Genomic DNA, 26,733 nt, shown 5'->3' on the forward strand with positions numbered 1-26,733 from the left:
TATTGAAGCTTATGAAGGTTACATTATATAATGAATTTTCATCACGTTCTAGGAAAATGAATATTACGTTTAATTAAAAGTAGCTATTAAATTACATTGCTAGTATGGCTTTAATCGAAACTCGCATCTCTGTATTATATAAGACTTAACGTAATAATCTATAATAAATTGATATTGGTCCTGTCTCGCATGTAATCTTATCAAAACTTTCCAGAATAATTCCTACGTCATAAATTTAATAACACAGATGCATGCGTAGAAGAAAAATAAAGCGATAGAAGAAAGAAAAAGAAAAATGTATAAATATCTAAATAAATTAAACAAAAAAAGGAACAAATATCACGAACATATGAATACACATTATTACATAAGGCTTTTATCGTTGAAGGTTAAACTAAATTTAAATAAAATCAAGTTAGAATATTAAAATCCGATCGTTGCAATTTTATTATCAATCATAATGAATAATATTCATATACACACGGGACAACACGTAAACACATTATAGTTTATTACGTAAAATATCACAAACGCAAAAAATAATCAAACGTCGGATCGTGTACGAATACATATGTACATACACATACATGAAACACGTACATAAGTATATACATTGAAATATGACGTCACTAAAGAAATAAATAATAAAACAAAAGAAAACTCAATAATTTAATAACAATAATTTATCTGATAATTTACGTCGATAAGAATAGGAAAACGAGAAGGGAGAAGTTGAAAGGAAATGAATTAAAAAGAAATTTTTCGAAAGAAAAGAAATATTAACGCAAGGTGTATACTTAAAAGTGTAATGCTATATTTCGATAACATACAGAGTTTACATCGAGAATGTCAATTCAATTACAGCGCAGTCTCGATAGGCGCAAGTTCGTCTTCTCTATCTCCCTCTCTCTCTCTCTCTCTCTCTCTCTCTCTCCCTCTCTCTCGCGCTGCGCATCTCGTTCATCTTCTTTTTTTATCATGGAAAAAATAGCAACGTTATGGTAAATGCCGACCGATTGGAAAATACGATAATTGCGAGGGGGCGACATTTTCTTTCATTAACGTCGCAGATTCTAAGTAGATTATTTATTTGGCAACAATTATAACAACAAACAGGATCAAGGATTGTACGCAATGGTGGCCGTTCTTAAATTATACATGCGTTTTTTATTTCCTTTTTTTCTTTTTTTTAATATCATTATCATCATCATCATCATCATCATAATCATCATAATCATCATTATCATTATCATTATTAGCATTGTCTTTTTTCTTTTTTCTTTCATTTTTGTTATTGATTGATTTATTTCTTCTTCTTCTTCTTTTTTATTTTTTTTCCCTGTCAAATAACCGTTCATGAGAAAACGGTTTCTCCAAGAATTGATATATCGTACTTTTTAAAATTTGCGAAGAAAAACGGTACCATCCAGAAATCGTTGATCCCAAGGCATGCGAGAGTTCTCTGTCTCTCTTCCTCTTTCTTTCTTTCTATCTATTTTTCAATAGTTCTCTCTCTTTCTTTCTCTCTCTCTCTCTCTCTCTCTCTCTCTCTCTCTTTCTCTCTCTTTTTATCTCTGTCTCTGATTGGCTCCATCTTTCCCGAAATAACGTTCGAGTCACGTGATACATTGTATCTCGTCGAAGGGAATTCTCGCGCGTTCAATGGGGGTAGAGGTTAACGTAAGTAAGTACATAAGTAAATATATATATTTTTTTGTAAATATATATATATATAAATAAATATGTATATATATATATATTTACATGAGAAATCGCGCGTCTATGCAAGAAATATTCGCACGTCCTATGGAAGTAAGAAGGTAACATTCGATGGATTCATAATGAAGAAAAAACGAGAATTATATATTCGTGTGTTGTGTATGTATATATATATATACACATATATATACGTATATAATTCGTGTATATTTATATATACAAGGTATTCGTTCATAGATGTAAATAGTGAATAAATATCTCGCGATTGATTGAAATTATAATAGAATTTAATAAGTGAAATTCGTATTCGAGCTTGCGACGCTTACAAAATGCATTGAAAACAATTTTGGAGATAGCAAATTCGAAATAGTTTCTACATTCTTTTACATTTCTATTATCTTGATAAATATCTTTTTGTATATTTATAGATTAGCGATCGTTTATATTCAAAATTATATCTAGTAAAAAGTTGTTATAATGGATCGTTTACGATTGACCAATAGAAATGCATACATCACTGTAATTCGCAGCTATATTCATGACATAGAAATACGTTATTTACAAATCAGAAACGATCGCGTCTATATTAACGAGTTGAAGATCGACGATCAGAGTGATATTGTTCGACATAACCTATTCCAAAATATTTGTATATCGACGATTGTATTCTTCAAAATTCAGGTATGAATAAATCAATTACTTTTAATTATACTACTACTATTCACAATAACGATTTTTCACTAGATATGATTTCGATTACGAATGATCGCTATTCTATAAATATGATAAAAAAAAAAATAAAGAAAAAAAAAAGACCGTTACATGAATTTACTCGTAGCTGATTCGTCGAGATGCAAATGTTTCTCGATAAACTTCCTTAGATTTCGTCCAATCGCAAAATTTTGTTCAGCGTATATAAACGGACAAATATATATATATATATATACATACACACGAATAATTCGAATTTTTCATTTGTGGTAGAGCACATTAAATCGAGAGTTATCGCGACTTATATATGTACGAATAGTTTTTTGCGATTGCTCTCTATCTCTTTCTCTCTCTCTCTTTCTTTCTCACACACCACACACACACACACACACATACATACACATATTCTCTATTTCTCTCTCTTTCTCTCTCTCTTTCTCTCTCTCTCTTTCTTTCTCAATTGAAAAATTGAAGCGGTAAACCGCCAACCGAATAATAATAATAATAATAATAATAGTAATAATAACAACAACGATAATAATAATAATAAGACGTAATCGAGGAGAAAAATAATGCGTCTCTACCCGTCGTCCTATTAATTAATACGACGAACATCGACCATATTCGAATCAATCAACACGTTCGACTCGGTGCTTACGAAAAAGAGGTTAGTCGTAATCCGTTGAACGACGAAAGTCTCTTTGGCAGTTAGGGCGCTAATTCTATGCGTAGTTTGTTTTGTTTTTGTTTTTTTCTTTTTTTTGTAGATTTTTTTATCTCCTTTTTTGTCTCTTTCCTTCTTATAATATTATCGAATTAAAAAATAAAAACTAGGGTTGGCGAACGACTTCGAATCGATTCGAGCATACCTGAGAAAAATTATTCGACCTTCGATCGTTCGATTCCATCCCACTTGCTTCGTAAATTTTTTTTCTGCTACTTTTTTTTTTTCATTTTCTCTCTTTTCAATATTCCTTTTTTTTCTACTACTTCTCTCTCTCTCTCTCTCTCCCCCCTCTCTCTTTCTCTTCATATATATACATATATACATATACATACATGTATATATATATATATACACATATCTTTCTTTCTCTATCTCTCTTACTCGCATTATTTACGTTTGATCGAAACGAAGAGAACGTTCGTGTGCGTGTTCTCCGCGCAGGCATAGAAAATTTGTGTGTTCTGTATGTGTGTGATTTTTTTTGCATGTGTCTGTGTTTTTCTCCCCTTTATATATATATATATATATATATATATATATATATATATATATATACACATAAGTATTCGTATACATACATATATATGTATATATGTATATGTATATATATATATATATATATATATATATATATATATATATATATATATAATTCGATTTAATCGATAATGGTTCACAAACTTATCGACGTACCAAATTTTTTGTAACTACGGGTACAAAGGCTTGTAACATTCTAAATTGTAAATTTTAACTTCGAAACGTCGTAGGAAGTCGACGTGAAAAACAGCCATTCGCAATTCGCTATTCGCCATTTTTTCGGCCAGTATTTTCCTCTACGAGAAAAGAATCGAGAAATCGAGAAGAGTATTCCAAGAGATATACATATATAAAACGACCGTTCTTGTATTTTATTTAGGAAGCATAATGAAAGGATTTCTTTCGGTCAAAACTTCAAAATCGTCATTCGGATAATTTCTTCGATAATGAAACATCGACAGAATAAACTTTCTTGTTTTTGTTTTCCCTTTTTTTTTTTTTAATTTTATTTTTGTCTTTTTTTAATTTTTTCTTTCTTTCTTTTTTTTTTAATTTTTTTTTTATTTTTCTTTCGTTTGCTCTTTTTTAAATTCACAGATATTTTTTTTTCTTTCTTTTTTTTTTTTTTTACTTTCTTTTTAGGCTTTGTTTTCTTTGTAATCAAACAAACTACGGCGGCTGGGATATTAAGGAGAGTCTAAAAGTTAGAAGTATTATTAACGTCGTTTCGTTTCTCGAGAGGAAAAGCAACTCAGCCTTTCTCTTACTTAATGATAATAAGCACGTTTTTTTTCTTTCTTTCTTTTTCTTGTTTTTTTTTTGTTATTTTTTTTGTTTCTCTCTCTCTCTCTCTTTCTCTTTCTCTCTTTCTCTCTCTCTCTCTTTCTCTCTTTTCTTTCTGTTTTTGCCCGCGTTATCTTAGTTTCCGTATATCCCGTACGTGTAGATTAGACTCGGCATGATACGAGATAATAGGATTCATTGCACCCAAGAAGCTGGAACCCAAAGTGGTTCTGATTCGACTCTGTGAACAGCGTTGATTAATTGTTCAAAAGCTATCGAGAGATCAGCGTTGACGATGACTTCATCGAACAGATGAGAATAGAGGAATTCTATCCTAGCCGCACTGTGTAGGATCTCGTTAAATTCCTCGTCCTAGAAACGAGGAGCAATGATTAAAAACTGAAAAAGAAGGAAAGAAAAACAAGAAAAGAACAAACAAACAAATAAACAAACAAACAAACAAAAACGAACGTGCGAATTCGTTGAGAAAATAATCGATAGAAGAAGAGCAGACGAAATAATTAAATTAAAATGGTTATTTGTACCGTGAAGCCTCGTGAGTTGCTCTCGTCGAAGGTTGACCTAGCTCTGTTCTCATTCCTGGTCTCCTTTAGTATCTCGAATCTAGGTGGTTTGATATAAATCACGTATGGCTTTGACTGTGGCGTTCTAAGCATTTTAAGTGCCTGGTAATGAGGATTTAACAGGCATACGTATCCTGCATTGATCAGCGAGCTTACGCTTTCCGCGCTAGTTCCATAAAGATTCCCTTTGTATTCTCCGAACTCGATGAATTTGCTAGTGTCAATATCTTCTTCCATTTTTTCACGAGTAACGAAATGATACTCTTTCCCATCGATCTCACCTGGTCTCGGTGGTCTCGAGGTGTCTGAGGAGTAAGAGAGAGAAAAAAAGGAAGATAACAAAACCAAAAAAAAATATATATATATATATACATAGAAAAAAAAGTTAAGAAAAATCCTATGCCGTTTTTCTATCAACGTTAGATTATTTCGAAGATATCTGTTCGCGAGCTAAAAAAGGTGTTTCTATTACTAAGCGGTAAAATGATGTCACGAGGAAGGTAGCATGTATCTCATTTAGCGCTTACGAATACGTAATCCGACATCATTTAGAAATTCGTTTCGCGTTTCACCAGTCCCTGGTGTGATTCGATAGAGTTTATCGCGTTTATAGTTGGCACTCGTTTCTCTTTGCTTTGTCCCAAGGGACGAATGTCACTTAATGTTTTATATATATATATTTTTTTCTTTTTTTTTTTTCTTTTTTTCAAGGAACAATCCAAGTTTCTATTAGGACTTACAGGGCACAGGAGTCTTGTACTTGTCAGGATCGGTAACCATCAGCCTCCTCTTGAGTTCGTTTCTGCCGACACCAGGTGGTCCAATAAGAACAACGGGTCTGTAGAGACCCGGCCTTGGATATAGCTTGGCGACCTCTTCGTAGGTCGGTACCTCTTCTCGGTCGAAGTCGTCGTTTTCTGCAGCGTCATACATGATTTTTTTAGTTTTTATTCCCTGCAAGTTGCACTTTGTAGGCGAGGCGTGCAAAGAGGTACTGGGACGGGGGCACAATGCAGGCAAAGGCACTGGAACAGAACACAAGCCTAACCAACGGTTAAGCCGTCAGGCCATCATCCGTTAACAAAATAACTATATATAAACGAAAGAGAAGCTTTTTGGAATTTTATTTTTCTCTTTTTCTTTATTTTTCTTTATGCTTTTCCTCTTTCTTTTGTAATTTCTCTTCTTAATTCGGCTTTTATTTTTCTTTCTTTCTTTCTTTTTTTTTTCTATTTGGTTTTTTTATTTTTCTTTCTTTTTTTCTTGTTCTCTCCGTGTGCTCGTGCCTACTTCGAAGAAGTTTTCTCTTTGTTAGCAAAGCATTAGGGTACGTTATGAGAGATGTTAGATAGAAGATTGTCAGAGCACACCCTTATCTATCCTCTTATTACGAAGAAAAGCAGATATCGTAGTCTCGAATCGTTTTGAAGGTTTATCCGGGTGATAAATTTGTTAGCAGTTAATATCCCTCCGAAGGACTTTAACAATGAAGGACTCAGCACGTTTTATCACAGTGAAAGAGAGAGAGAGAGAGAGATAAAAAGAGATCGATCGATCCCTCGTTCGAGAGTCCCCCTCTTATGTTGTTAAAAATAGACTACGATTGACTTATAAAATTCATCGGGTCTTGTCTCGTAAAAAGGTTCTTTCTTTTTCACTCTTTTCCACTAACTTGATCTAAAATATGTCTGCTCTGAAAATCTGATTCGTTTGTGATAGATCTCGGGCGTTATGACATTTGGTATTTGAAAATTTAATAAAAGGCACTTTGCGAGACACGTGACATGAGACGAGTTGACACGAGATGAAAATAATATGAGAATGAGAATGACATTGTTGTTATAATAATAGTGATAAAAAAAAGATACACAACGTAACAAAACAAAACGAATCAACGAACGAACAAACAAACAAACAAACAAACAAACCAACCAACAGACGTACGAACAAACAAACAAACAAACAAATACAAACAAAAATTAGACCAAAGAAAAAAAGAAAAAGAAAAGAAGGAAAGTATAATAGGAAAACTCGTGAAAGAATCAACTCACTTATATTGTCATCGTCGGTTTTATCCTTCTGTTGTCTCTCGAGAATGATCCTACGTTCCTGAAGTGCTCTACTGGGGATCAAACCCGCTCTCATGTTTCGATCACCTTCTCTTCTGGCTTGCCACCTGATTCAATGTCACGTGATTTAGTTGCTTCTTAATAAAAAGTGTAAATCAATTATCTGTTTCGAGAAATATCGAAATGTCTATCGTTTACCAATACGCATCGTCCTGGCTAACGATGTGCAAGACGTCACCTTTGACGAAATCTAATCCTGCTTCCTTGCACGGTATATAAGGATCTTCCGATGCCTTATATGAAAAGTGTGCTCTCACTCGTACCTATATTGGATCAGATCACATTATTGTTCTTTTTTTTTCTCTTTTTTTCTTTTCTTTTTTTTTTTTTTATATATATATTGTCGTTAGTTTTACCTTGCTTTCTCTGATTCCACCTTTGCTGTCCGCCGGTACGATCTTAAAAGTTATCGTACCTTCCGAATTTTGCTGAAAGATATTCATTAAAAGCTCAATATTTCTTATAAACGCTAATCATTATTAGTTTTCCCCTTTATTTTTATTTCGATATTAACTCTAAGAGTTTGGAAGATATTTGTCAAAATTTGTTGCGAAAGATATTTAGCTTTGCATTGAGTCAAACTTCTTTGTTTTTTTATTGTTTTTTTTTTTTTTATTTGCTTTATAGTGAATGGAATATATATGTATACATATATACGTTTGTTTTTTAATATTTGATTTATATATATATATTCTTTTTTTTTTTTTTTTTTTTTTTTAATATTTTCTTTATGCATCGAGTTAAATATCTTTTTTTGTTTCTTGATATTTACTTTACGTTGAATGAAATATATGTGCATATAATAAATGTGTATATATATATATATATTTAATATTTAAGTTATATTGAGTTATATATATTTTCTTTTTTTAAAATATTTTCTTTATGCATTCAGTTAAATATCTTTTTTCTTCTTGTTTCTAGATACTCTTAAGGAGTATAAATTTTGTTCTAGTAATGGAATAAAATAATTTCAAGTTTATGAACGGATCCACGAAACGATTATACGCGATCTTCAAAACCTACCAGGATTTTAAGGACGCAATTTGGTGTCTTCCCTTCAACGCTGATACCATTCACCTCGCAGACTTCATCTCCAACATGAATAAGGCCAGATCTGTCGGCTGCACCACCATGCATTATTCGTGCGATCACGATCTTCCCAGTGACCTCGCAGGTCTTTATGGTCGCCCCCTATTTTCAAGGTACAAACTAATATTTTCATTTCGTTGGATCGTGCGCGTGCTAGGAAGTGCACGTTTTTGTTCGTTGACAAAAAAAGATTGAGAGAAAAAAAAAAAGAAAAAGAACAAAAAGAAGAAACACAAGGAAAGTCCTCTCTCGAAGGCTGATACCGTTTCAACGATATAAAAAAGAAATTTAAAAAAATTTTAATATAAAAAAAAAAAGATAAAAAAAGAAACAGTGAAAAACAAACGAGTGATCGAAAAACGTGAAACCTTCGCGTCCTTTCTCTCGAACTTCGTTTTCTGTCATTTCTATTGTTTTTTACTTTCTTTTTCTTTTTCTTTTCTTTTTTTACATTTCTTTCTTTTTTTAACGTTTGCATATTATGATCGTTGAACGACAAGAGAGAAGGATCACGTTCGAAGCTCGATTTATTTTCGCCTTTTATACATTATATTACATACGTACGTACGTAAATATGTATGGTATGTGTGTGTGTGTGTGTGTATGCATGTGGTGTGTGTGTGTGTATGTATGTATGTATGTACGTATATACTTAAATAAATTTCTCAAAACAAGAAAGAATAATACTATTCTTCTCTCGCTTCGAAAATTAAGAAATTAAAGATTATACTAATTAATTATTAGCTATGGACATGCGGGACAATAACACAACGTACAAAGGTTATAGAAAAATTGTTTTATTTACAAGCTAAAACAATACGTGTACTCTGATGCAAAACAATTAACAAAACGAGGAACAACAAAATGAAAGGAAAAAACAGAAAAAGGAAAAAAAGAAGAAGACAAAGTAACAAAAGTAACAAATAAGTTATAGAGCTGGCAAAGGCAACATAAAAAAAAATATATATATATATATATACATCTCACTATATTTTATAAGCTCGATATATGTATATATATATACATATAACATATTTAACAATAACAGACATACAAGCAGAACTAATCGATAAAACAAAATGGCATAAAAAGAAAGAGGAGACAAAAAGATAATCGAAGGGATGGAGGAGAAGAGGTGAAGGAGTGTGGGAGGGTGGGAGGAGGGTAGTGGTTACGTAAACGTATAAGAAAAAATGGACACATATAATAAAAACTCGCTTCGTCTCTATGAATCGTCGATTCAGCAAACGCAGCCATTTAGTAATGAAATTCGCGATAATATATTGCAAGAAGGCCAAACGACGAAGGCGCTAAAAAAGAATGCGAAAGAAATCAACGGCAGCCAGCAGACTGGTGTGTAAGTGCAACGATGTGTTTTTCTTAAAGAGAGAGAGATATATATATATAGAGAGAGAGAGAGAGAGAAAAAAAAAAGAGAAAAAAAAATCGATGGAACTTTTGAAGAAAGAAATTTTTTCCATACCCGTAGGATATATTATATGTATATATATGTTTTTTTTTTCTTTTTTTTAAATCTATCTCTACGGGTAGTCAAAAGGCGAACTTACCACGATCGGTTCGACCCCGGCGCCGCACTTCGAAGCAAGTTTGACGATGAAAGAAATACGTGATTACTTGAGAGAAGAATTTTCTTCTTTTTTTTTTTTTTTTGGTTTTCACCGAGCAAGCGCAAACAACACGAGGGAGGAACATTCTTTATGCTTTAGAAATTAGTAGACATTGTTTATTTTCTTTCGTCTTTCGGTATTATTCTACCGAAGAACGGTGCTTTGAAGAGAGAGAGAGAGAGAGAGAGAGAGAGAGAGAGATAGAGAGAGAGAGAGAGAGAGAGACAGAGAGAGAGAGAAAGAAAGAAAAAAAGGATATTACGACGATATTATTAAAAGATTGCATGCAAGTAAACGATAATTAAAAACAACGCGAGATAATAGTGTTAGGGCAATACGCGGCTTTTTTTTTTCAACGTTCCTAGCTTTTTTTTTCTTTTGTCTATTTTCTCGTCCCCACCCTCCAACCACCCGTTATCTTCCTATCAATTTCGATTTTCAATTCTACTAACCCGGTCCTAACCCACGTCAGTTTTATTATTTGCGTCTTATAACGATATGACCGACGAATCAACGATTAGCTTCCCGCCATTTTCTCGTTTTCAAGGTTAATTAAGTGGAATAGGTACGGGCAAACTAATTGAAGTATCGATCGTTAGATCGATCCGACGTACCAGGGGCTCGTTCGACTTGACCAATTGTACGATCTTCACTGTCTCTTCATCCTCGTCCACTTCCAATGGAATCTCAGGTAATCTGGGATAATAATCCTTTTGGGCAACGGCATCATGTGCACAGAGTAGACCCTGTGTGTGTGTGTGTGTGTGTGTGTGTTTATGTAGACGTATAAAAATATTACTTAACAACGAAAGATACGAATGTATTAATCTTATAGTTATTTATATAATCAGAAACAGTATGTAGCTCACCTGCATATGTGGCTTTTGCAAAAGATGAAAAAGTTCTTTATACTCTTCCGAGATGTGAGTTTTCGTGGACAATAAGTCGAGCACTTCGATATCAATGTCCATCGAGTTTGATTTCACCGGAAAGAACTTATCGTCCTTGATATTGTTTAAGATCTTATTGTGAACAGTTACCAAAGCATTCAACTCCTTCGACTGTAACAACTCGCTGAGGAAACCGAATTCTTCTTCGGTACAGCTTGGTATTTCTGATTTGTTTTCCCTCAGAGAATTGAGAAGTTTTGATAATGCTGGAAGGATGAACGATTTGAGATTGAATTTATATTAGAATGAAAAGAGAAAGCAAAAAAAGAAGAAGTAGAAGTGGAAGAAGAAGAGAAAATAAAAAAGAAAGAAAAGCAGAAAGTAAGGAGAGGTGGGAGGAAAGGAAAGAAAACACTAGACGAATCTATTTCATCGTAATCAGTTTTCTAGAACATATTCTATCTGTGTCTATCTATACCCGGCGTATATCTTAAAAGAACCCACGCGACGTTTTGGCACGCGAGAATCTTGCAACTACATTAGAAAGTAAAACACTCGGTTTACGTCATACAATATATTTTCGTGGCGAGTGGACGGACATGGGTCGATGAATTAACGTCACACGTTTTGTCGAAGATTTTTTTTTTTTTTTTCTTATTGTTGTTGTTTATTTTTTCTTTCTTTTATTTCCCATTTCCCATTTTTTTTGGAAAAAAAAAAATTCGATTTGCCATTTAAACGAACGAATCGTTTCATATGTATTATACATATATATGTATATACACACACACATATAGTTAGATTTATTTATCTATATACCTAATACTGTTTTTTTCGCTTATACACGAGTACACCGAGCAAGTGAGAGAGAGAGAGAGAGAGAGAGAGAGAAAGAGAGAGAAATAGTCACTCGTGCGTTCAAAGGGATGAAAACACAGAGAAAGACAAAGAGAGACAGAGAAAGAGGGAGAGAAAGAGAGATAGAAATAAAGATAAAGATAGAGAGAGAAAGAGATAGATAGATAGATGATAGGTAGAGAAACAGAGAGATATAGGGTTATTTTTCGAGACAACTCACCGGGATCCCAGTTAACGTTTTCCATGACGAGCGCAGCTGTCATAATTTCCTTTCCTTTCCGTATATTTGCAGGTCGGTCTGTAACCGTTGCGGTAAACGAGAGGAAGGAATCCCGGCGGGACGCTTTCACAGACGCCACACAGGTAACGATATATATATATGCATATACATATATATATAAATATATATATATATTTATATATATATATATATTGATATATTGAAACAAGAGTAGGTGGACGAGACGACGTCGCCGACGACGTCGTGGACTACGTAAAGAAGGGACGAGGTGGAAGTGTTGGATAGGAAGAGTAGAGGAAGAAGAAGAAGAAGAAGAAGAAGAAGAAGAGGAGATTGAGGATGAGGAGGATGAGGAGGAGATGATTATTCGGGTCAGTCACGACGTATTTCTGGCAGGGTCGCAGGCAGCGCCGCGAATAACCCGTCGTTCGAAGGATCGTTTCTGTCGTTTCGTATTCGCGCCTGGAGTATCGTTATCATAGCGAGAATAATCCGTTACGTAAGCGGCCGCCTGTCACTCGAGATGGGGTAGAACGGAGCTTGATTTGTATATGTATATGTATATGTATATATATATGCTATATATATATTATATGTATGTATATGTATATCTATATACGTACGTATATATCTATCTATATATATATGTATGTCTCTCTATATATATATACGTTAGGTATATGTATTTATGTGTATGATAAAGAGAACATGCAATAGGACGAAGCCGTCACCGGATTGGCCCATTTAACGTGTACAAGGTTTAAAAGCCATGGATGCCCTCGACACGTTCGACTTCTTCCGATTATTCCTCTTCTATTACGACGACCGACTACGATATCTACCATTCGAATCCACGAAACACACAAATCGAATCTTTCTCGTTCGCCACCGACCTCGTCTCTCGTCCTCGACGCGAAGCGTCGCGCACACTGCCGACGCCATCTTCGCGACGACCGACCCTCGCCTCCCTCTCCTCTTCTTTTACTCGCTATGTATCTCTTTCTCTCTTTCTCTCTCTCTGTCTCTCTGTCTCTCTCTCTCTCTCTCTTTCCCCTTTTTTCATCCCCACTTTTCTACTCTCCGTTCCGTCCTCCCGACTTTGCCGTATACTTTCTTCATAAAGGTGCGTTCATAATCAAGGGGTTGTTCAGTCGATCATTGGATGAATTCTATGTAGATATTTTTCAAAGATTTCTTTAGTTTCATTTTTCCTTTTACTTTTGTTCTTGCTGTTCGTTTTGTCCTCGTCGTCGTTGGTGCTGTTATTGTTGTTATTGTTGTTGTTGTTGTTATTGTTGTTACGAGTTTTTCATAATTGTTTTTTCACTTTGGTCGAGAATTTTACTACGGCTCTATTGCTTTTTTATTTGGATTGGACGGGGTATTTCGTTGTGTGGACAGCTTTAAACGGACGGGAGAATTTTACTGGACCAGTGGTACGCAACTGATTCTTGTATTAATTTTTTTTTTTCTTTTCTTTCGTTTTTTTTTTGTTTTATTTCCTTTATTTCTTTTTTCTTTTCTCTTGCTTTCTCTCTTTCTTTTCTATTCCTTTAAGGATCTAGGAGAAACAAATTACAGGGATTGTCAGATAATTGATTTTTATATTGCAAATGAGAGTAGACGATATTAGATAGAAAGAGTAGAGCCCTTTATCGGCGTCGTATTTTTATATCGTAACGTATATGATAAGGAAAAAGAAAAAAAGAAAAGAAGAAGAAAAAGAGGAAGAGAAAGAAATTAAACGGTTCCTAGAAATGCGCATCACTGTGGCGTCTGATACACCCACGTTCATAGCGCCACCGATGAAGCCAGACTACGTACGATCCGTCGGTACTTGGCCTGAATTTTTTAATATATTTCGAATGTCCCGTCAATAGATTCATAACTTTTGCGAACTATCCCAATTAATGTTAATAAAATAAAAACAAGACAAAACAAGAAGAAAAAGAAAAGAAAAGAAAAAAAAAAAGAACAAACAAACAAAAAGAAACAAGAAAAAACGAACATTAATACGTTCGATAGAAACAATCCGTTCTTACTTATAAATTCGATAACAAATATTTGTCGAATCGAATCGAATCGAATCGAATCGAATCGAATCGTACGATCCATATAACCGCTTATCATTTCGATTACGATCGAAAGAAGAAGAAAACGTAACAGAAATGAAAAGAAAAAAGAAAAGAAAAAAAAAAGAAACAAAAGAAGAAACGAAGAAGAAAAAGTTAATTAAAAAACGTTTTACTCGCGATCACCGAACGTTTCACAGTACGTTGTATAGGTGGGCGTAGCGACGCGAATTCAAATCGCGCGGGCCTAAATAGGGAGGACGGCGTCTCGTTAGTTCGTCAAGATGCCGTCTAGGGGCAGGACGATCGCTAATGTATACATGCAGTTGTTTCGCGGAGAGAGAGAAACGTCTCGCCGCAAGTCTCCTCGTAGTATTTCGGTGAATTCCGTGGCCGTTTTATTCAATGTGTATCGCGAACCAATAGGATATAAGCAGGAGAGAAGAAGAATAATCGTATTTTATTGTTTAATAATTCATTGGTAAGGATCATCCGGTTTTGGCAGCTCTTTGCCGCCGTTACGAAGCGGCACGGAACAGCGCGACTCACGCACACGGGAACACCGCGAGAAGCCCCTTCACTCTTCGTCCCAACCCTCCTCCTCTTCCTCAGTCTCCCCCTCCTCCTCACCTTGACGTGATACGACGTGAATTTCGACGTAAAACGACTGTCTCGTTTACTTTTCTATTCTATTATTTTCATTTCTTTTCTTTTCTTTTCATCTCTTTTCTTTTTCTTTTTCTCTCTCGAATCGCCCTCGCTCATCGTTTTCTTTCGTGCTGTGATCGTGTCGTCGTCGTTCTAATCGTCGTCGTCTTCGTCTTCGTCTTCGTCATCGTCGTCTTCGTCGTCGTCGTCGTCGTCGTCGTCTTCGTCGTCGTCGTCGTCGTCGTCGTCGTCGTCGTCGTCGTCGTCGTCGTCGTGTCTCGTCGTCGCCATTTCTTTTGCTCGCTCGGAAAAACCACCAGTTCTAGTAGTAGTTGTAACAGTAATATCAGCAACAACAACACAACAACAACAATAACAACAGCGACAACACAGCAGTAGTAGCGGCAATAGCAAGTGTCTCGACCACGACGTCGTGTGTCTCTCTCGCACTTTGGTCCATGCCTCCGATCCACAAGTGGTTGTGTGCGCTATAACGATGACGCTTGCGTCGTGTGGCGTCTCTTGTGCGCGTCGCGCCTACGAGATGTCAAAACTACTTTCCCTCTCTTTCTTCTCTTATTTCTTCTCTCTCTTTCTCTCTCTAAATGTTTCGTTTACGACGTCGATGTTCATCTCTTCGTTTCTTTTCTCTCTCTCTCTCTCTCTCTCTTTCTCTTTCTTTCTCTCTCTATCTCTCTCTCTCTCTCTCTCTTTCTTTTCGTTTCTTTCTCTCAATCTATTTTTCATCCTCGTCGAATCTTTTCTATCTTCCATATCGTACGACGACGAAACGAACGTATCGTTGTCGAAATTTCAAGAAAAAAAGACGCCTCCTGTTTTTCGAGTGAAACCGTTCGCGCCATTTTACCGTCGTACGAAATTCGAACGTTTCAATTTGAATCGGTCGGTACGTCGACGTCCTTCCATTTCTGTAATCCACCACGTGTCGATCTTTCAAAATCGAGTGTCTCGAAATCGATTTATTCTATTCCTTCTTCGATCCTTTCCTACCTCTCCCAATCTTTTCACCTTCTAATCACGATCTTTTCTTTTTTCCTTTTCTTTTCTCTTTCTCTCTCTCTTTTTTTTCTCTTGTAAATTTTCACTTCGTCCGAGAGAGAAACCCTTTTGTACCGACCGACCGCTCGTTTGAGGTTAGAACTCGTAATATTTCATGTTCCTCTCGATAACCTTATTTTTGTTTTCCTCATCGATCCTATCCTTTATCCTTTTTATCCCTTTTATCCTTTTTCTTTTCTTTTTTTTTCTTTTCTTTTTTCTTTACTTTCGTTTTGTTTTATTTCGTTTTCTTTTCTTTTTCATCTCGCGTCAACTTTGTTTCTCGTTTTCTTTTTGTTACAGAATTTTGTGTCTCCGTTCAATATTGCGCACTTGTTTACTACTTTTTCAACCAAGCTTTTGTTTGTCGTCACCCACAACTTTTCGTTCAATTTTTTGTTCAACGTTTTTGGTAAGTGCCTCTTTTTTTCTTTTTCCTCTCGACCGATTTTTTTTATACTTTTATTTCGTTATTTCGTTCGTCGTTTTTAATCTTCTTTCCCCCTCCCCCATTTTTTTTTCTTTATTTCTTTTTTATCGTTTTTATGTTTTCCTCAATTATCAGTAGTTTGTTATTACTATATGAGATAAGTCGACGGAAAATTCGAAACACGGAAATAGGATTACGTGTTACCGTCGATCGAGCACATTATATTCGCTTTATATCCGACTGATGGCGCTAGGTGTATCATGTCGGACGGACTGAAGACGATTCAAACATTTCTACTTCTTTTCACGTTAGAAAAAGATCTTTGTATATTTAAACTAGCAATTTTCGTCATTATAGAAACGCTAATCGTTTTAAGGTCTAATCTCGATCGAAAGTAGAGAAAAGGAGGAGAAAATTAATGATTTTAGACGATAATAATTAGAGAGAGATAGAAATATACACACACATATATATAAAACGAAAGAGAGAAAGAGAGATAGATAGAAATAGAGAGACAGAGAGAGAGAGAGAGAGAGAGAGAGAGAGGGAGAGAGAGAGAGAAAGATAGAGATAGATATAGAGATAGATAGATTAGTAACGGTATCTATACATCGTGCCGGTATAATTAGATTTCGAGTTGCAATTACGATAATAGTACAAACAACGAACGGAGAAGGGGTAGGAGGACGAAGAGGAGAAAGAGGAGGAGAAGGCGGAGAAGGAGGAGGAGGAGGAGGAGGAGGATCGAAAGCAAGATTATCGAACGAACGAACGAACCAACGAGCGAGCGAGCGTATCGAATAAAGGATAATAATTTAAACGTGATTACGCGCGATAATTTAAACGTGATCGTATAAGAGAACAGACACGCTCTTTCTCTCTCTCTCTCTCTCTCTCTCCCTCTTTACAAACACGGTTCGCTTATGACAAAGTCTTAGGAAAATAAGGACATAACTCGAAAGTTCTTTGCCGTTGAATGAACGAATATTTCGTCGAAGTATTAACGAGAACGTTGTTATGTAGTAGTTATGATAGGACGTTCGACATTACAGTGTTAGAAAGAGAAAGACAGAAAGATAAAGGGAGAGAGTGAGAGAGTGAGACATATATATATATGCATATATATAGAGAAAGAGAGAGAGAGAGAGAAAACTCGCGTTACGCTTAAGCGGGTATAGGAAGGACTGGTAGAGAGGGAAGGGGTTGGAAGAGAAAACGGCGGAGAGTGTCAGGAGAGTGTTTTACTAGCCTTAATTTCGTGTGCTTTCGCAGCCAATATGTCGGGCAGTAAATTCCGAACTTTCTGCCTGGGCTTTCGGCATCGCGCGTTTTTGCGATCGTGGTTTTAACGATTTCGCCGAGCTACCACCCTCCCACCCTCTTCTCCGATCTCCGGCCCCATCCGTCCACCTACCTCCTACCCCTACCTATCCCCTTACCACCCCATTCCATCCCTCTATTACTCGTAAAAGAGAGCCTTGTCCCGTATATTAATTTTTGGTATAACGTACGGCACTTTTCGGACTTCGTGCCGGACTTGCCCGTCTTTACTACTGAAAACTGAGCAGAGATTTTTCTCTTTTCTTTTTTCTTTTTTCTTTTTTCTTTTTTTTTTTTTGATTTGTTTTTCTTTCTTTCTGTTTTTATTGTTTCTTCTTCTTCTTATTCTTCTTGGTTTTTTTTTTTTTCGGTGTTCTTTCCTTTCGATAAGGAAAGAACTTTCGTTTTTCTCCCCCTCTCTTCTCTTTCTTTTTTTAATTCTCTTTTTGTATTTTTCTACCTGTTCGTTCATTTTTTTCCCTTTTCTTCTTCTTCCTTCTTAAGTCCTCCTCCTCCTCCTCTTTCTTCGTAATTTTTCTCAGATATTATTTGAGATCGAATTGTATTCGATTTGAAAGATAATCGAAGTAAACGGCAACGGTAAGGAATAATTTTGTCAGGGGACGTTTTTCTTTTCTTCCTTCTTTTTTGTTTTTTATACTTCCTTTCTTTCGTTTCTTTTTCTCCCGTTTTTTTTATTATTTCTTCTCTTTTGCTCGTATCTTTCCTCTCTCTTTCTCTCTCTCTCTCTCTCTCTTTCTCGTTTCAACCCCTTCGAGAATTTTAATGCGTCCTAGGTGAAGTATTCGGGGGTGGAGTAGAGAGAAGAGGGGTAGAGTAAAAGAAATAGAAAGAGTAGGGGAAAAGAAAAGACGAAATAGTAGATAGAAGAAGAAGAAGAAGAAGAAGATGACGACGACGACGAAGAAGAAGAAGAAAAGAGAGAGAGGAGAGAGAGAGAGAGAGAGAGAGAGAGAGAGAGAGAGAGAAGGGTACGAATCGATTGAGCCAACATTAACGCTGGGTAGACTAATAAAAAAAAAAACAGTAATTTACTTAGTAAAACATAAAGCCACGTCGGTGGCCGGCGAAGGAAGGCAAACACATTAAACATTTAGAGGGCATAATAACCCGTGGCATACGTAATACGGCTGGCGCCCTTTTCACCGATGTCTATGAATAATGTACATACGTACGCCAAGGTATGACGTAGGCTCACCGACTTGTGTGTATTTCACGATGGGTGGGTGGGTGGGTGGAAGGGTGGTAGTAGATCGACCAGGTTAGTTTCCAATAACCATCATGTTACGTTAAACCATTTCCAAAAGTATCCTTTTCTATTTGCGCACTTACATATATATATATATATATATATGTATGTATATATATTTGACTTCTGTCGATATTACTGATATTGCTTTTCATATGAATAAAAATTCATCTTGTTACTCTGGAAACTAGTCTCGTACTTCGATCCTCAATAATAGTCTTTTTTAATAGTCTTTCCCGAAAAGAGAGAGAAAGAGTGTATGTGTGAGACAAAGAGAGACAGAGAGAGAGAGAGAGAGAGAGAGAGAGAGAGAGAGAGAGGGAGAGGGAGAGAGAGAGGAGATAGTAACAGGGTGGAGAGGGAAAGAGTATACAAAACTATGGTTATATGCACGTTTACTCCGTCGGCTTGGTTGCTTCGACTTCCTCACGAGATTCCCTCGTTTTCAACGTACGTACCTATGTAGGTACTTCTCGTGAGGCAGTGATTACGACGATATTGTCGGAAGTTGTAGGCTAGGATGAAGAGTACTCTTGAAAGAGGGTTACTTCTCTCTCTCTCTCTTTTTCTTTCTTTTTCACTCTCTCTCTCTCTCTCTCTCTCTCTCTCTCTCTCTCTCTCTTTTCTCATTTCTTTCGTTGCCTCATAAAAATGTATGTTAATCCATTCGTCTATCTATCTATATATACAAAAGATTTTTTTTTTTTTTTTTCTGAGAATTTAAAAGGGAGAGAGAGAAGGAGGGTGTAGTGGGTGAAGTAGAAGGAAACAAAAAAAAAAAAGTAAAAGAGAAAGAAAAAATGAACAAAAGCATAGTTCGAAATCGTTTCTCTATCTTCGTTTTACATCGAATGGTTATGTCGATATTATTTTCCGTTTCCAACAAAGCCGATGTTTCGTTTAACGTTGGACAATGCGACGCAAAGGAATGCAATATTCCTTTTTAAGACTTGTTCTTTCTTGTTAATAAAACGATACGTTAACGATTATATTATTCAAAATCGGTATCGGTATCGGTACCGTGTGCTTATTGTTGATAAAATATCGAACCGAGCGATGTGTTAAACAGGCCACAACAGCGATAAGAATAAACGAAGAAAGGAGGTAAAAAGGGAGAGGTTTAATGTGGTACGAGGGAAAGGAGTCGATAAAAATCGATCATGATTTTATTCGATAACATTTGCTTGGTTTCCATTCCGATTATGTATTTAATAATACTAAAAGAAATGAAAATAGATTTTTTCTCCGGCTATTCTTCGAATTAGATTAATAGAAACGTAGTTGTTTTTTTCTCTTCTTTCTTTCTTTCTTTCGGATTATTTATTATTATTATTATTATTATTATTATTACTACTAATATTACTATTATTTATTTATTTGTTAATTTTTAATGAGTCTCACTTTACTGACAGAGAGTGAGACAGTGAGATAGATATATAGATAAATAGATAGATAGATAGAGAGAAAGAGAGAAATCGCAAAAGTTTGATATGATTTTCAGGTACCGCATTTGTATTAAACGATCGGTCGAAACGGTATAATCGCATGAAATTTATCGGCACTATCTCGAAATAAATATTTTTTTTTTGCTCTCCCACCTAGCTATATCAGAAATTCATCTCGTTTGCGAGAGGAGAGAGAGAAAGAGGGAGAAAGCTCTTCCCGTCATCGGAATTATCGTAATCTTGACAGAAACGTGAAAAAGTTTTCATGAATTTATCAAAATCGTTAGCGGGTCCGCAAAAGCGAGTCGGCGAAGTTGATTTTACTAATCAATGCTGAAAGCAGGTGTGTGCATACTCAAACGACTTTTTCCATATTTTAGAGGATCGGGACGTAATTTTCCTTTGGAACGGTTCGATCGCTTTGTTTTTCATTTCTTTTTACTTTTCTTTTTTTCTTTTCTTTCTTTCTTTCTTTCTTTCTTTTTTTTTTTTACTTTTTTCTCATTTTTCTTCTCCTTTGCTTCCTTTTTGTTTTCAATTTGTTTTTTAGCTGTTTAACATTCTTTTTTCTTTTTCTTTCTTCTTCTTCTTCTTCTTTCTGCATCTGTATTATTACGAATGCAGAATGTGTTGATCGATATTACCGTACGATGTTACCGCCATTACTGGTTTTGCTTACGATTATTATTATTATTGATAATATTATTATTAGTGTTATTATTGTTATCATCGTCATCATCATTATCGTCATCATCGTTATTATTATTACGATAAATCGGGATACGATTTATTCGTATAATTCGATTTAATCTTATCTTATAAGTAATCCCGTAATAATCTAAAGTACATTGTCGTTCGATTTTTTATTATACGTAGTTACGATATTTTGTTCTTTCTTTCTTTTTTTATTTCGCCGATGTGCAAACTCGTAGATTATTTTTTTTCGGTATATAATAAATTTTAATTCGTCCTATTCTGAAGTATGTGACACAATAGTTAATAAAACAAGAAAGTGAAGTAGAGAGAGAAAGAGAGAACAGGAAATAATTTTATTAAAAAATTATATCGAGATATACCATTCTTGGTATAGAAATAAAACGAAATATTTTAAATGAAGGACGTTTATAAGAAATGATTTGAAAGTTCAGAAATCAGTTCACAATTTTTTTAGGAACTTTATGTTTCTTCTTATAGACGTAGTTTAATGATTTTGTTATAGCAAAGGATACATAATTAAAAAAGAAGTGAAAGAAATCTTTGGTATAAACTGGTACGTAGAGTAAACGATAGAAATATTATTATTCGTATCTGTATAATTTATTTCCGTGTAAGGTATTAAAAGAAGAAAGAAGAAAAAAAAAAGAAAAAGAAATAAGAAGAAATATAAGAAAGAATAAATGAAACTCGTTCATTGAATTAGTCAAAAGAAACCGAGAAAATAGTAATTATATTGCAAAGGATTAAATATACACACACGTACGTTCATACATACATACATACATACATACATACATATATATATATATATATATATATATATATATATATATATATATATATATACATATCATAGGAATAACTTTTATAAAGTCCCTTGTGTATTTCAAGTTTACTCGACCTGGAAACCCTCATAAAAAAAATACACGCGCGCCGAAAGCGTAGCAACGAAAAGAAAAGAAAAGAAAAGAAAGGAAAAGAAAAAAAAAGAAAGAAAAGAAAAGAAAAGAAAAGAAAAGAAAAAATAAAATAATTCATTTACAAGACGATACAATTCTTTATTTCGTCCCTTCCTTCGTCCTTCATTACAAATGTTGGTTAAAAAACCAAAAGCGTATAAAAATTCTCAAATTCTCCCGTTAGAATATTCGCCACTGTGTTCCGCACGACGTCGTATCCCATACGAAAAATAAATGATATTGGACGGCTTCGACGATTTCTCGAAATCGTAATAGCTTGATCGAGTTTGAGTGAAAAGATATGAAATACCGGAACGATAAGCTCCAACGAAAAAGCAGTAGGGACGGGTAGTGTCCGGATGGGTTAGGGGGTTGAATTGGGTTGAGAAGAGTGGGGTGGAGGGGGTGGGGGTGGGGATGGGTGGTGAGGATGAAGAGAGAGAAGGGAAGGGTTTAAAGCAATAGGTACAGGGACACAGTAGTGGCCGAAGCTTCCCCTCCGATAAATCGTCGAGGTGTCTGCGGGCGGTAGCGCTTGGCAGGCTACGCGTTGTGCAACGAATATCGCCATAAAGGCCAGCTCAAAAGTCAATCAAGCGGCCCGAATTACGTCGGAAAAGCGGAGCGCGAGCGGCCGAACCGGCCGCCGATATACAACAAAATGAAAGCTATCAGAGGTGACAATCCGCGGACGACAAATCAGCGTGTATATTTAATGCCCGTGGTGGCACTACTCCCTCCCTCTTTTCCCCCACGTCCCCTCTCTTATCCTTCAACCACCCTCGTTTCTACCCCTTCTTGCTTTTCTATTTCTCTCTCTCTCTCTCTGTCTCTGTCTCTCTCTCTCTCTCTCTCTCTCTCTCTGTATCTCTTTCTCTCTTTCATTTTAGCGTATGCGCGCGCACGATCGTGTCATCGCGTTGTTACTCGGATATGTCACTATGCTACCGGCATAACCTTTTCTCTCTCTCTCTCTCTGTGTCTCTCTCTCTCTCTCTCTCTCTCTGTTTCTATCTATCTGTCTCTCTTCCTCTTTCTCTCTTTCTCGTTCTCTCTTCGTTCCTCTCAGTAGCTTCGACCCAGAGCGTTATTCGAAACGCTGGCTTTACACCATATACATACTATACCATACCACACCACACCATACTATACCATACCATACCATACCATACCATACCCGTTGCGCGATCTAGCGCAATCAGTGCTATTATATTAATATTTATGCCCCCTCTTCCAGCAGTAGCTTCGACTCCTCCTCTTATCACGATATATATACTCCGGGCTATGCTGGAGAACGTAGTTCTCTCGTTTTCGCTTGACTCCCCTCTTTCCCTTCTCTATTCTCTCTCTCTCTCTCTCTTTCTCTCTTTCTCTCTTTTCCTCTCTCCTTCCCTCGTCATCCCTTGCCACCCCTCGCTACCCTACTACCCTTCGCATATTCCATTGCCACTGATGGCAACTCGCGAAAAGCCAATCCAAAATGAACTCGGCGGCCGCCACCTGTCGACGTTCGCGGTTTTCCATCGTTGAACTTGCAAAGATATTGACAGTTACGGACTGATATCAGCAGAGTTGTTACTCGATGGAGAGAAAGGAAGATGGAAAAATCGTATTCTCGAGTCGATGATTTCTATGATATGTATTTATATATGTACATACGTACGTAGGTACATACTTATGTACGTATGTATGTAATGTAATGTAATGTAATGAAATATAATGTAATGCAATGTAATGCAATGCAATGTAATGTAATGTAATGTAATGTAATGTAATGTAATGTAACATAGGTATGTACATGCGTAGGTAGTATATATGTATGTATGTATGTATATATATATATGTATGTATGTATCTACTTAGTGTAGATTTAAATTGCAAAATAACAAATCGATCGATGAAATCATGCAGCGTCAATATTGTATTGCCTTTTTACGGGCGACTTTCGATGATCAATAATGTTTCACGAAACTGAGGACATCGACGATTACGAAGACAACGACGACGACGACGACGACGACGATGATGTTGATGACGATGATGACGACGACGATAATGACGATGACGATGATGATGATAATGATGATAAAAAAAGAAACGAAATATTAGAAGTTTTTTGCGAACAATATTTTATATAATATATTCATTAGCCTTGCTCTCGACTGACGACCCACTTGTTACGTAGTATGCAAATTTATGCGCGATAGATTCGATTGTATGTAAATAGTAAAAGGAACTCCATTCCTTTGCATAACTCGCATCGGCCCTCTTCGTAAGTTTCTTTTTCTTTGTCTAGTATACGATTCACTCTATATCCCTCTCTCTCTCTTTCTCTCTCTCTCTCTGTCTCTCTGTCTCTCTGTCTCTATTTTCTTGTATATGTATATATTGGTAGTGCGTTAGCACACCTCTAGTTTTCCATTGCGCGAAGACGATTATTATTTGATTTACATTAGAAGCGAGAACGCGCTTTTTCTCTTCGTGCCGTGAACAAAGAGGCAAGGCTCTTTTTATGACTTTAGCGAGCGTCGACTCGAATAGAATCCACTTACTACGTTATAACAATGTTTTCAGATCGATAGATGGTCACGTTGTTTTATAAGGATCGACTGAATAAATACGATACCTATGTATGTAAAATTACATTACCTCGATCTTTCGTTGAAACAACATTCGATAAATGTAATTATTATTTCGAACATCTTTGTGGAATGTCTAATAGGCCATTAGAATTGATCGAGTCGATCCAATTCAATCGTATATTTTCGACTTTCCTCATGAATTATAACAACTATCGAAATGTTCTTTGTAGTAACTTCTAAGCGTTTTTATAAACTAAAAATAAGATGAAGTAGACAAATTTTTTTATCTGAATATTTCAAATTCCATCTTCCGTCTTCGCGATCGTTTATTTTTATAATATATTTATATAAGAATTACGTGGGATCGTTTTAGTCGGAGCCAATTTAGTCGTCTAAATTGTTTGAAAATAAATACAGAAAAAGAATAAGTAAATAAATAAATACAATAGACGATCTTTTCTCTTCTCTCTCTTTTCTTTTCTTTTTTTTTTTTTTTAATATGTAGATATCGAATATTAGAAAAGTGTCGAATAAATAAATACATAAACAAACAAATAAATAAAATAGATAATCTTTTTCTTTAAATATATATGTAGGAATATTAGAAAAGCATTACCGATGAGACTTGTCTAATATATTTACAGTAGTAATCGTGATATGATACAATTGTCAAGAGCAGATAACTGTCCAAACACAAGTGTTCTCTCGTGTCATCGATAGTGACGGTACCTAGTCACGCACGATCAGAGACGCGTCTAATCGTCGTTCTCAGAGAGATCAACGAGACTTTTCACAAGCGATTAGGCATTATGCATTTATCGTAGGCACACGTTCAACGAGCTGCAAAACCAACGAAACGCTTTTTTTCTTTTTTTTTTTCACCGGTTTTGACCGCGAATTAAATTCATTCTCGTTCTCCTTTTCGCTTCGTTAGATTCGTCTAATTCGAGTTACTCGAGTTAGCTTTCGAAGAGTCCGAACGTGAAATATTTATAAGTCTGACTTAGAATCGACAGATGGGTTTTAAACCTATGTACGTGTTTCTCTCTCTCTCTCTTTCTCTCTCTCACTTTCTCGTTCGCTCTTATTCGAGAGTCTCGCGGGAGTTGATCTAGTTTTTCTAAATTTCTTATTGGTCACTAGATGGGGATGGATATTGTAATCGCTCTCCTAACCGAGTAAATCGCCCTTTTATTTCGCTCTCCAACACTCGCATTCGTACTCGTACGACCCCTGCCGAATGTTTCAACCCCTCTTGAAATTCGACAAGAGCACGTGCTCTCGATCCACATTGAAACGAATGTCAACGAAATTGAGGGATCGGATATTTTTTTTTGAGTTTATCCTCCTTCGTATTTATCTTCATTTTTTTTTATTTATTCTATTTTATTTCTTCTATCCTTTAATCCTTTTTCTTTTTCTTCTTTTCTTTTTTCAATTTTTAATATTATCCTGCTTTTTTTTTATATCCAATTCGTAAAAGTCGTAAGTTTTACATCGCACTTGCATCGAGGAACACGAAATTTTATTATCATGAATATTTTCTTTAAATTCAACTAATATTTTGTCACCAATATTGTTACTCGTTATAAGAGTTAATAATCAGATCCTTTTCATTGTAAGAATCTTTCCTTATCCTTATTGGTATGAATAAAAAAAAAAAAAGAAGAACAAAAAGACGATATTAAGCAATAGAATTCAACTAATATTCTCTTGTTTTGTAATTGAAAAATTATTTGTTTTTTATTATGAAAAAAAGAAATAGAAATGGCGATCATTAAGGATTAATAGTAACATCTTTTTTACGTTTCTTTTTTCGTTGCCAGAATTTTCGAATAAATGAAATATAAAGATAGAAGTAAGACAATAAGCAATAAATCTAGTTAAGTATCCTGTGTGAACGGATGTAAAAAAAAAAAAAAAAAAATAAAAAGTAAAAAAAAGAAAGAAAGGAAAAGAAGAAAAAAAGAGTTATCGATCCTTAAGAGTTAATAATAACATTTTCTTCCTTTTATCATTGCCAAAAATTTTCGAATAGATAAAATATAAAGATAAAAGTGAGACGATGTTAAATCAAACAATCTGTTATACGAACGAATATAATAATAATAATAATAATAATAATAATAATAAACAAATAAAAAAAAAGCAAAGAAAAGAAAGCAAGGAAAAAAAAGTTTGTCGAACCTTAAGGATACAATAATAAGAATCTCTTCTATTCTAAAAATTTGTTAATAAATAAAATAGAAAGAAGAAAGTAAGACAAGGTTAAATCATTGTACTTATCATCGTAGAAACCCCTTCTCCCTCTTACTCTTCTCCCCAGACAGAG

At 35.2% G+C, this 26,733-nt stretch overlaps 2 protein-coding genes across 7 annotated transcripts in view; one reads left to right on the forward strand and one right to left on the reverse strand.

Annotated features, from left to right (window-relative positions):
- Nucleotides 1–792: 792 nt before the first annotated feature.
- Nucleotides 793–12,021, reverse strand: LOC127067900 (MAGUK p55 subfamily member 7). Of its 4 annotated transcripts, none has more exons than XM_051003308.1 (11): nucleotides 11,879–12,021; nucleotides 10,780–11,066; nucleotides 10,525–10,656; nucleotides 9,851–9,877; nucleotides 8,217–8,384; nucleotides 7,547–7,618; nucleotides 7,329–7,453; nucleotides 7,113–7,237; nucleotides 5,802–5,978; nucleotides 5,023–5,366; nucleotides 793–4,849 (listed from the first exon to the last, which is right to left on the reverse strand). In XM_051003308.1, the coding sequence occupies exons 1-11, from the start codon at nucleotides 11,919–11,921 to the stop codon at nucleotides 4,673–4,675; spliced, it is 1,677 nt and encodes a 558-aa protein (XP_050859265.1). In that variant the 5' UTR covers nucleotides 11,922–12,021; the 3' UTR covers nucleotides 793–4,672. The 4 variants fall into 4 exon arrangements, with proteins under 4 accessions (XP_050859265.1, XP_050859263.1, XP_050859266.1 ...); XM_051003306.1 differs by having other exon boundaries at nucleotides 5,802–6,104; XM_051003309.1 differs by lacking the exon at nucleotides 9,851–9,877.
- LOC127067896 (protein bric-a-brac 1-like) overlaps nucleotides 11,951–26,733 on the forward strand; it is a 349,243-nt gene continuing 334,460 nt past the window's right edge. The window contains exons 1-2 of one of the 3 annotated variants that reach the window (XM_051003298.1): nucleotides 11,951–12,021; nucleotides 15,982–16,090. The gene's annotated coding sequence lies outside the window, so the exon portion shown is untranslated. Of the gene's footprint in view, nucleotides 12,022–13,948; nucleotides 14,453–15,326; nucleotides 15,774–15,981; nucleotides 16,091–26,733 lie in introns of those variants that run through there. The other 2 variants (XM_051003296.1, XM_051003297.1) reach the window with 2 other exon arrangements.

This window comes from Vespula vulgaris, chromosome 12 (assembly GCF_905475345.1).
Source record: "Vespula vulgaris chromosome 12, iyVesVulg1.1, whole genome shotgun sequence".
In the NCBI taxonomy this organism is placed as follows: domain Eukaryota; kingdom Metazoa; phylum Arthropoda; class Insecta; order Hymenoptera; family Vespidae; genus Vespula; species Vespula vulgaris.

Excerpts from the sequence above, each read along its gene's own strand:
- LOC127067900 (XM_051003306.1), bottom strand. The coding sequence starts at position 11,921 with ATGACAGCTGCGCTCGTCATGGAAAACGTTAACTGGGATCCCG. Across the intron at positions 10,657-10,779 it reads TGCAAAAGCCACATATGCAG|GGTCTACTCTGTGCACATGA; the intron begins GTGAGCTACATA and ends ACACACACACAG. Across the intron at positions 7,238-7,328 it reads AGCCAGGACGATGCGTATTG|GTGGCAAGCCAGAAGAGAAG; the intron begins GTAAACGATAGA and ends ACATTGAATCAG.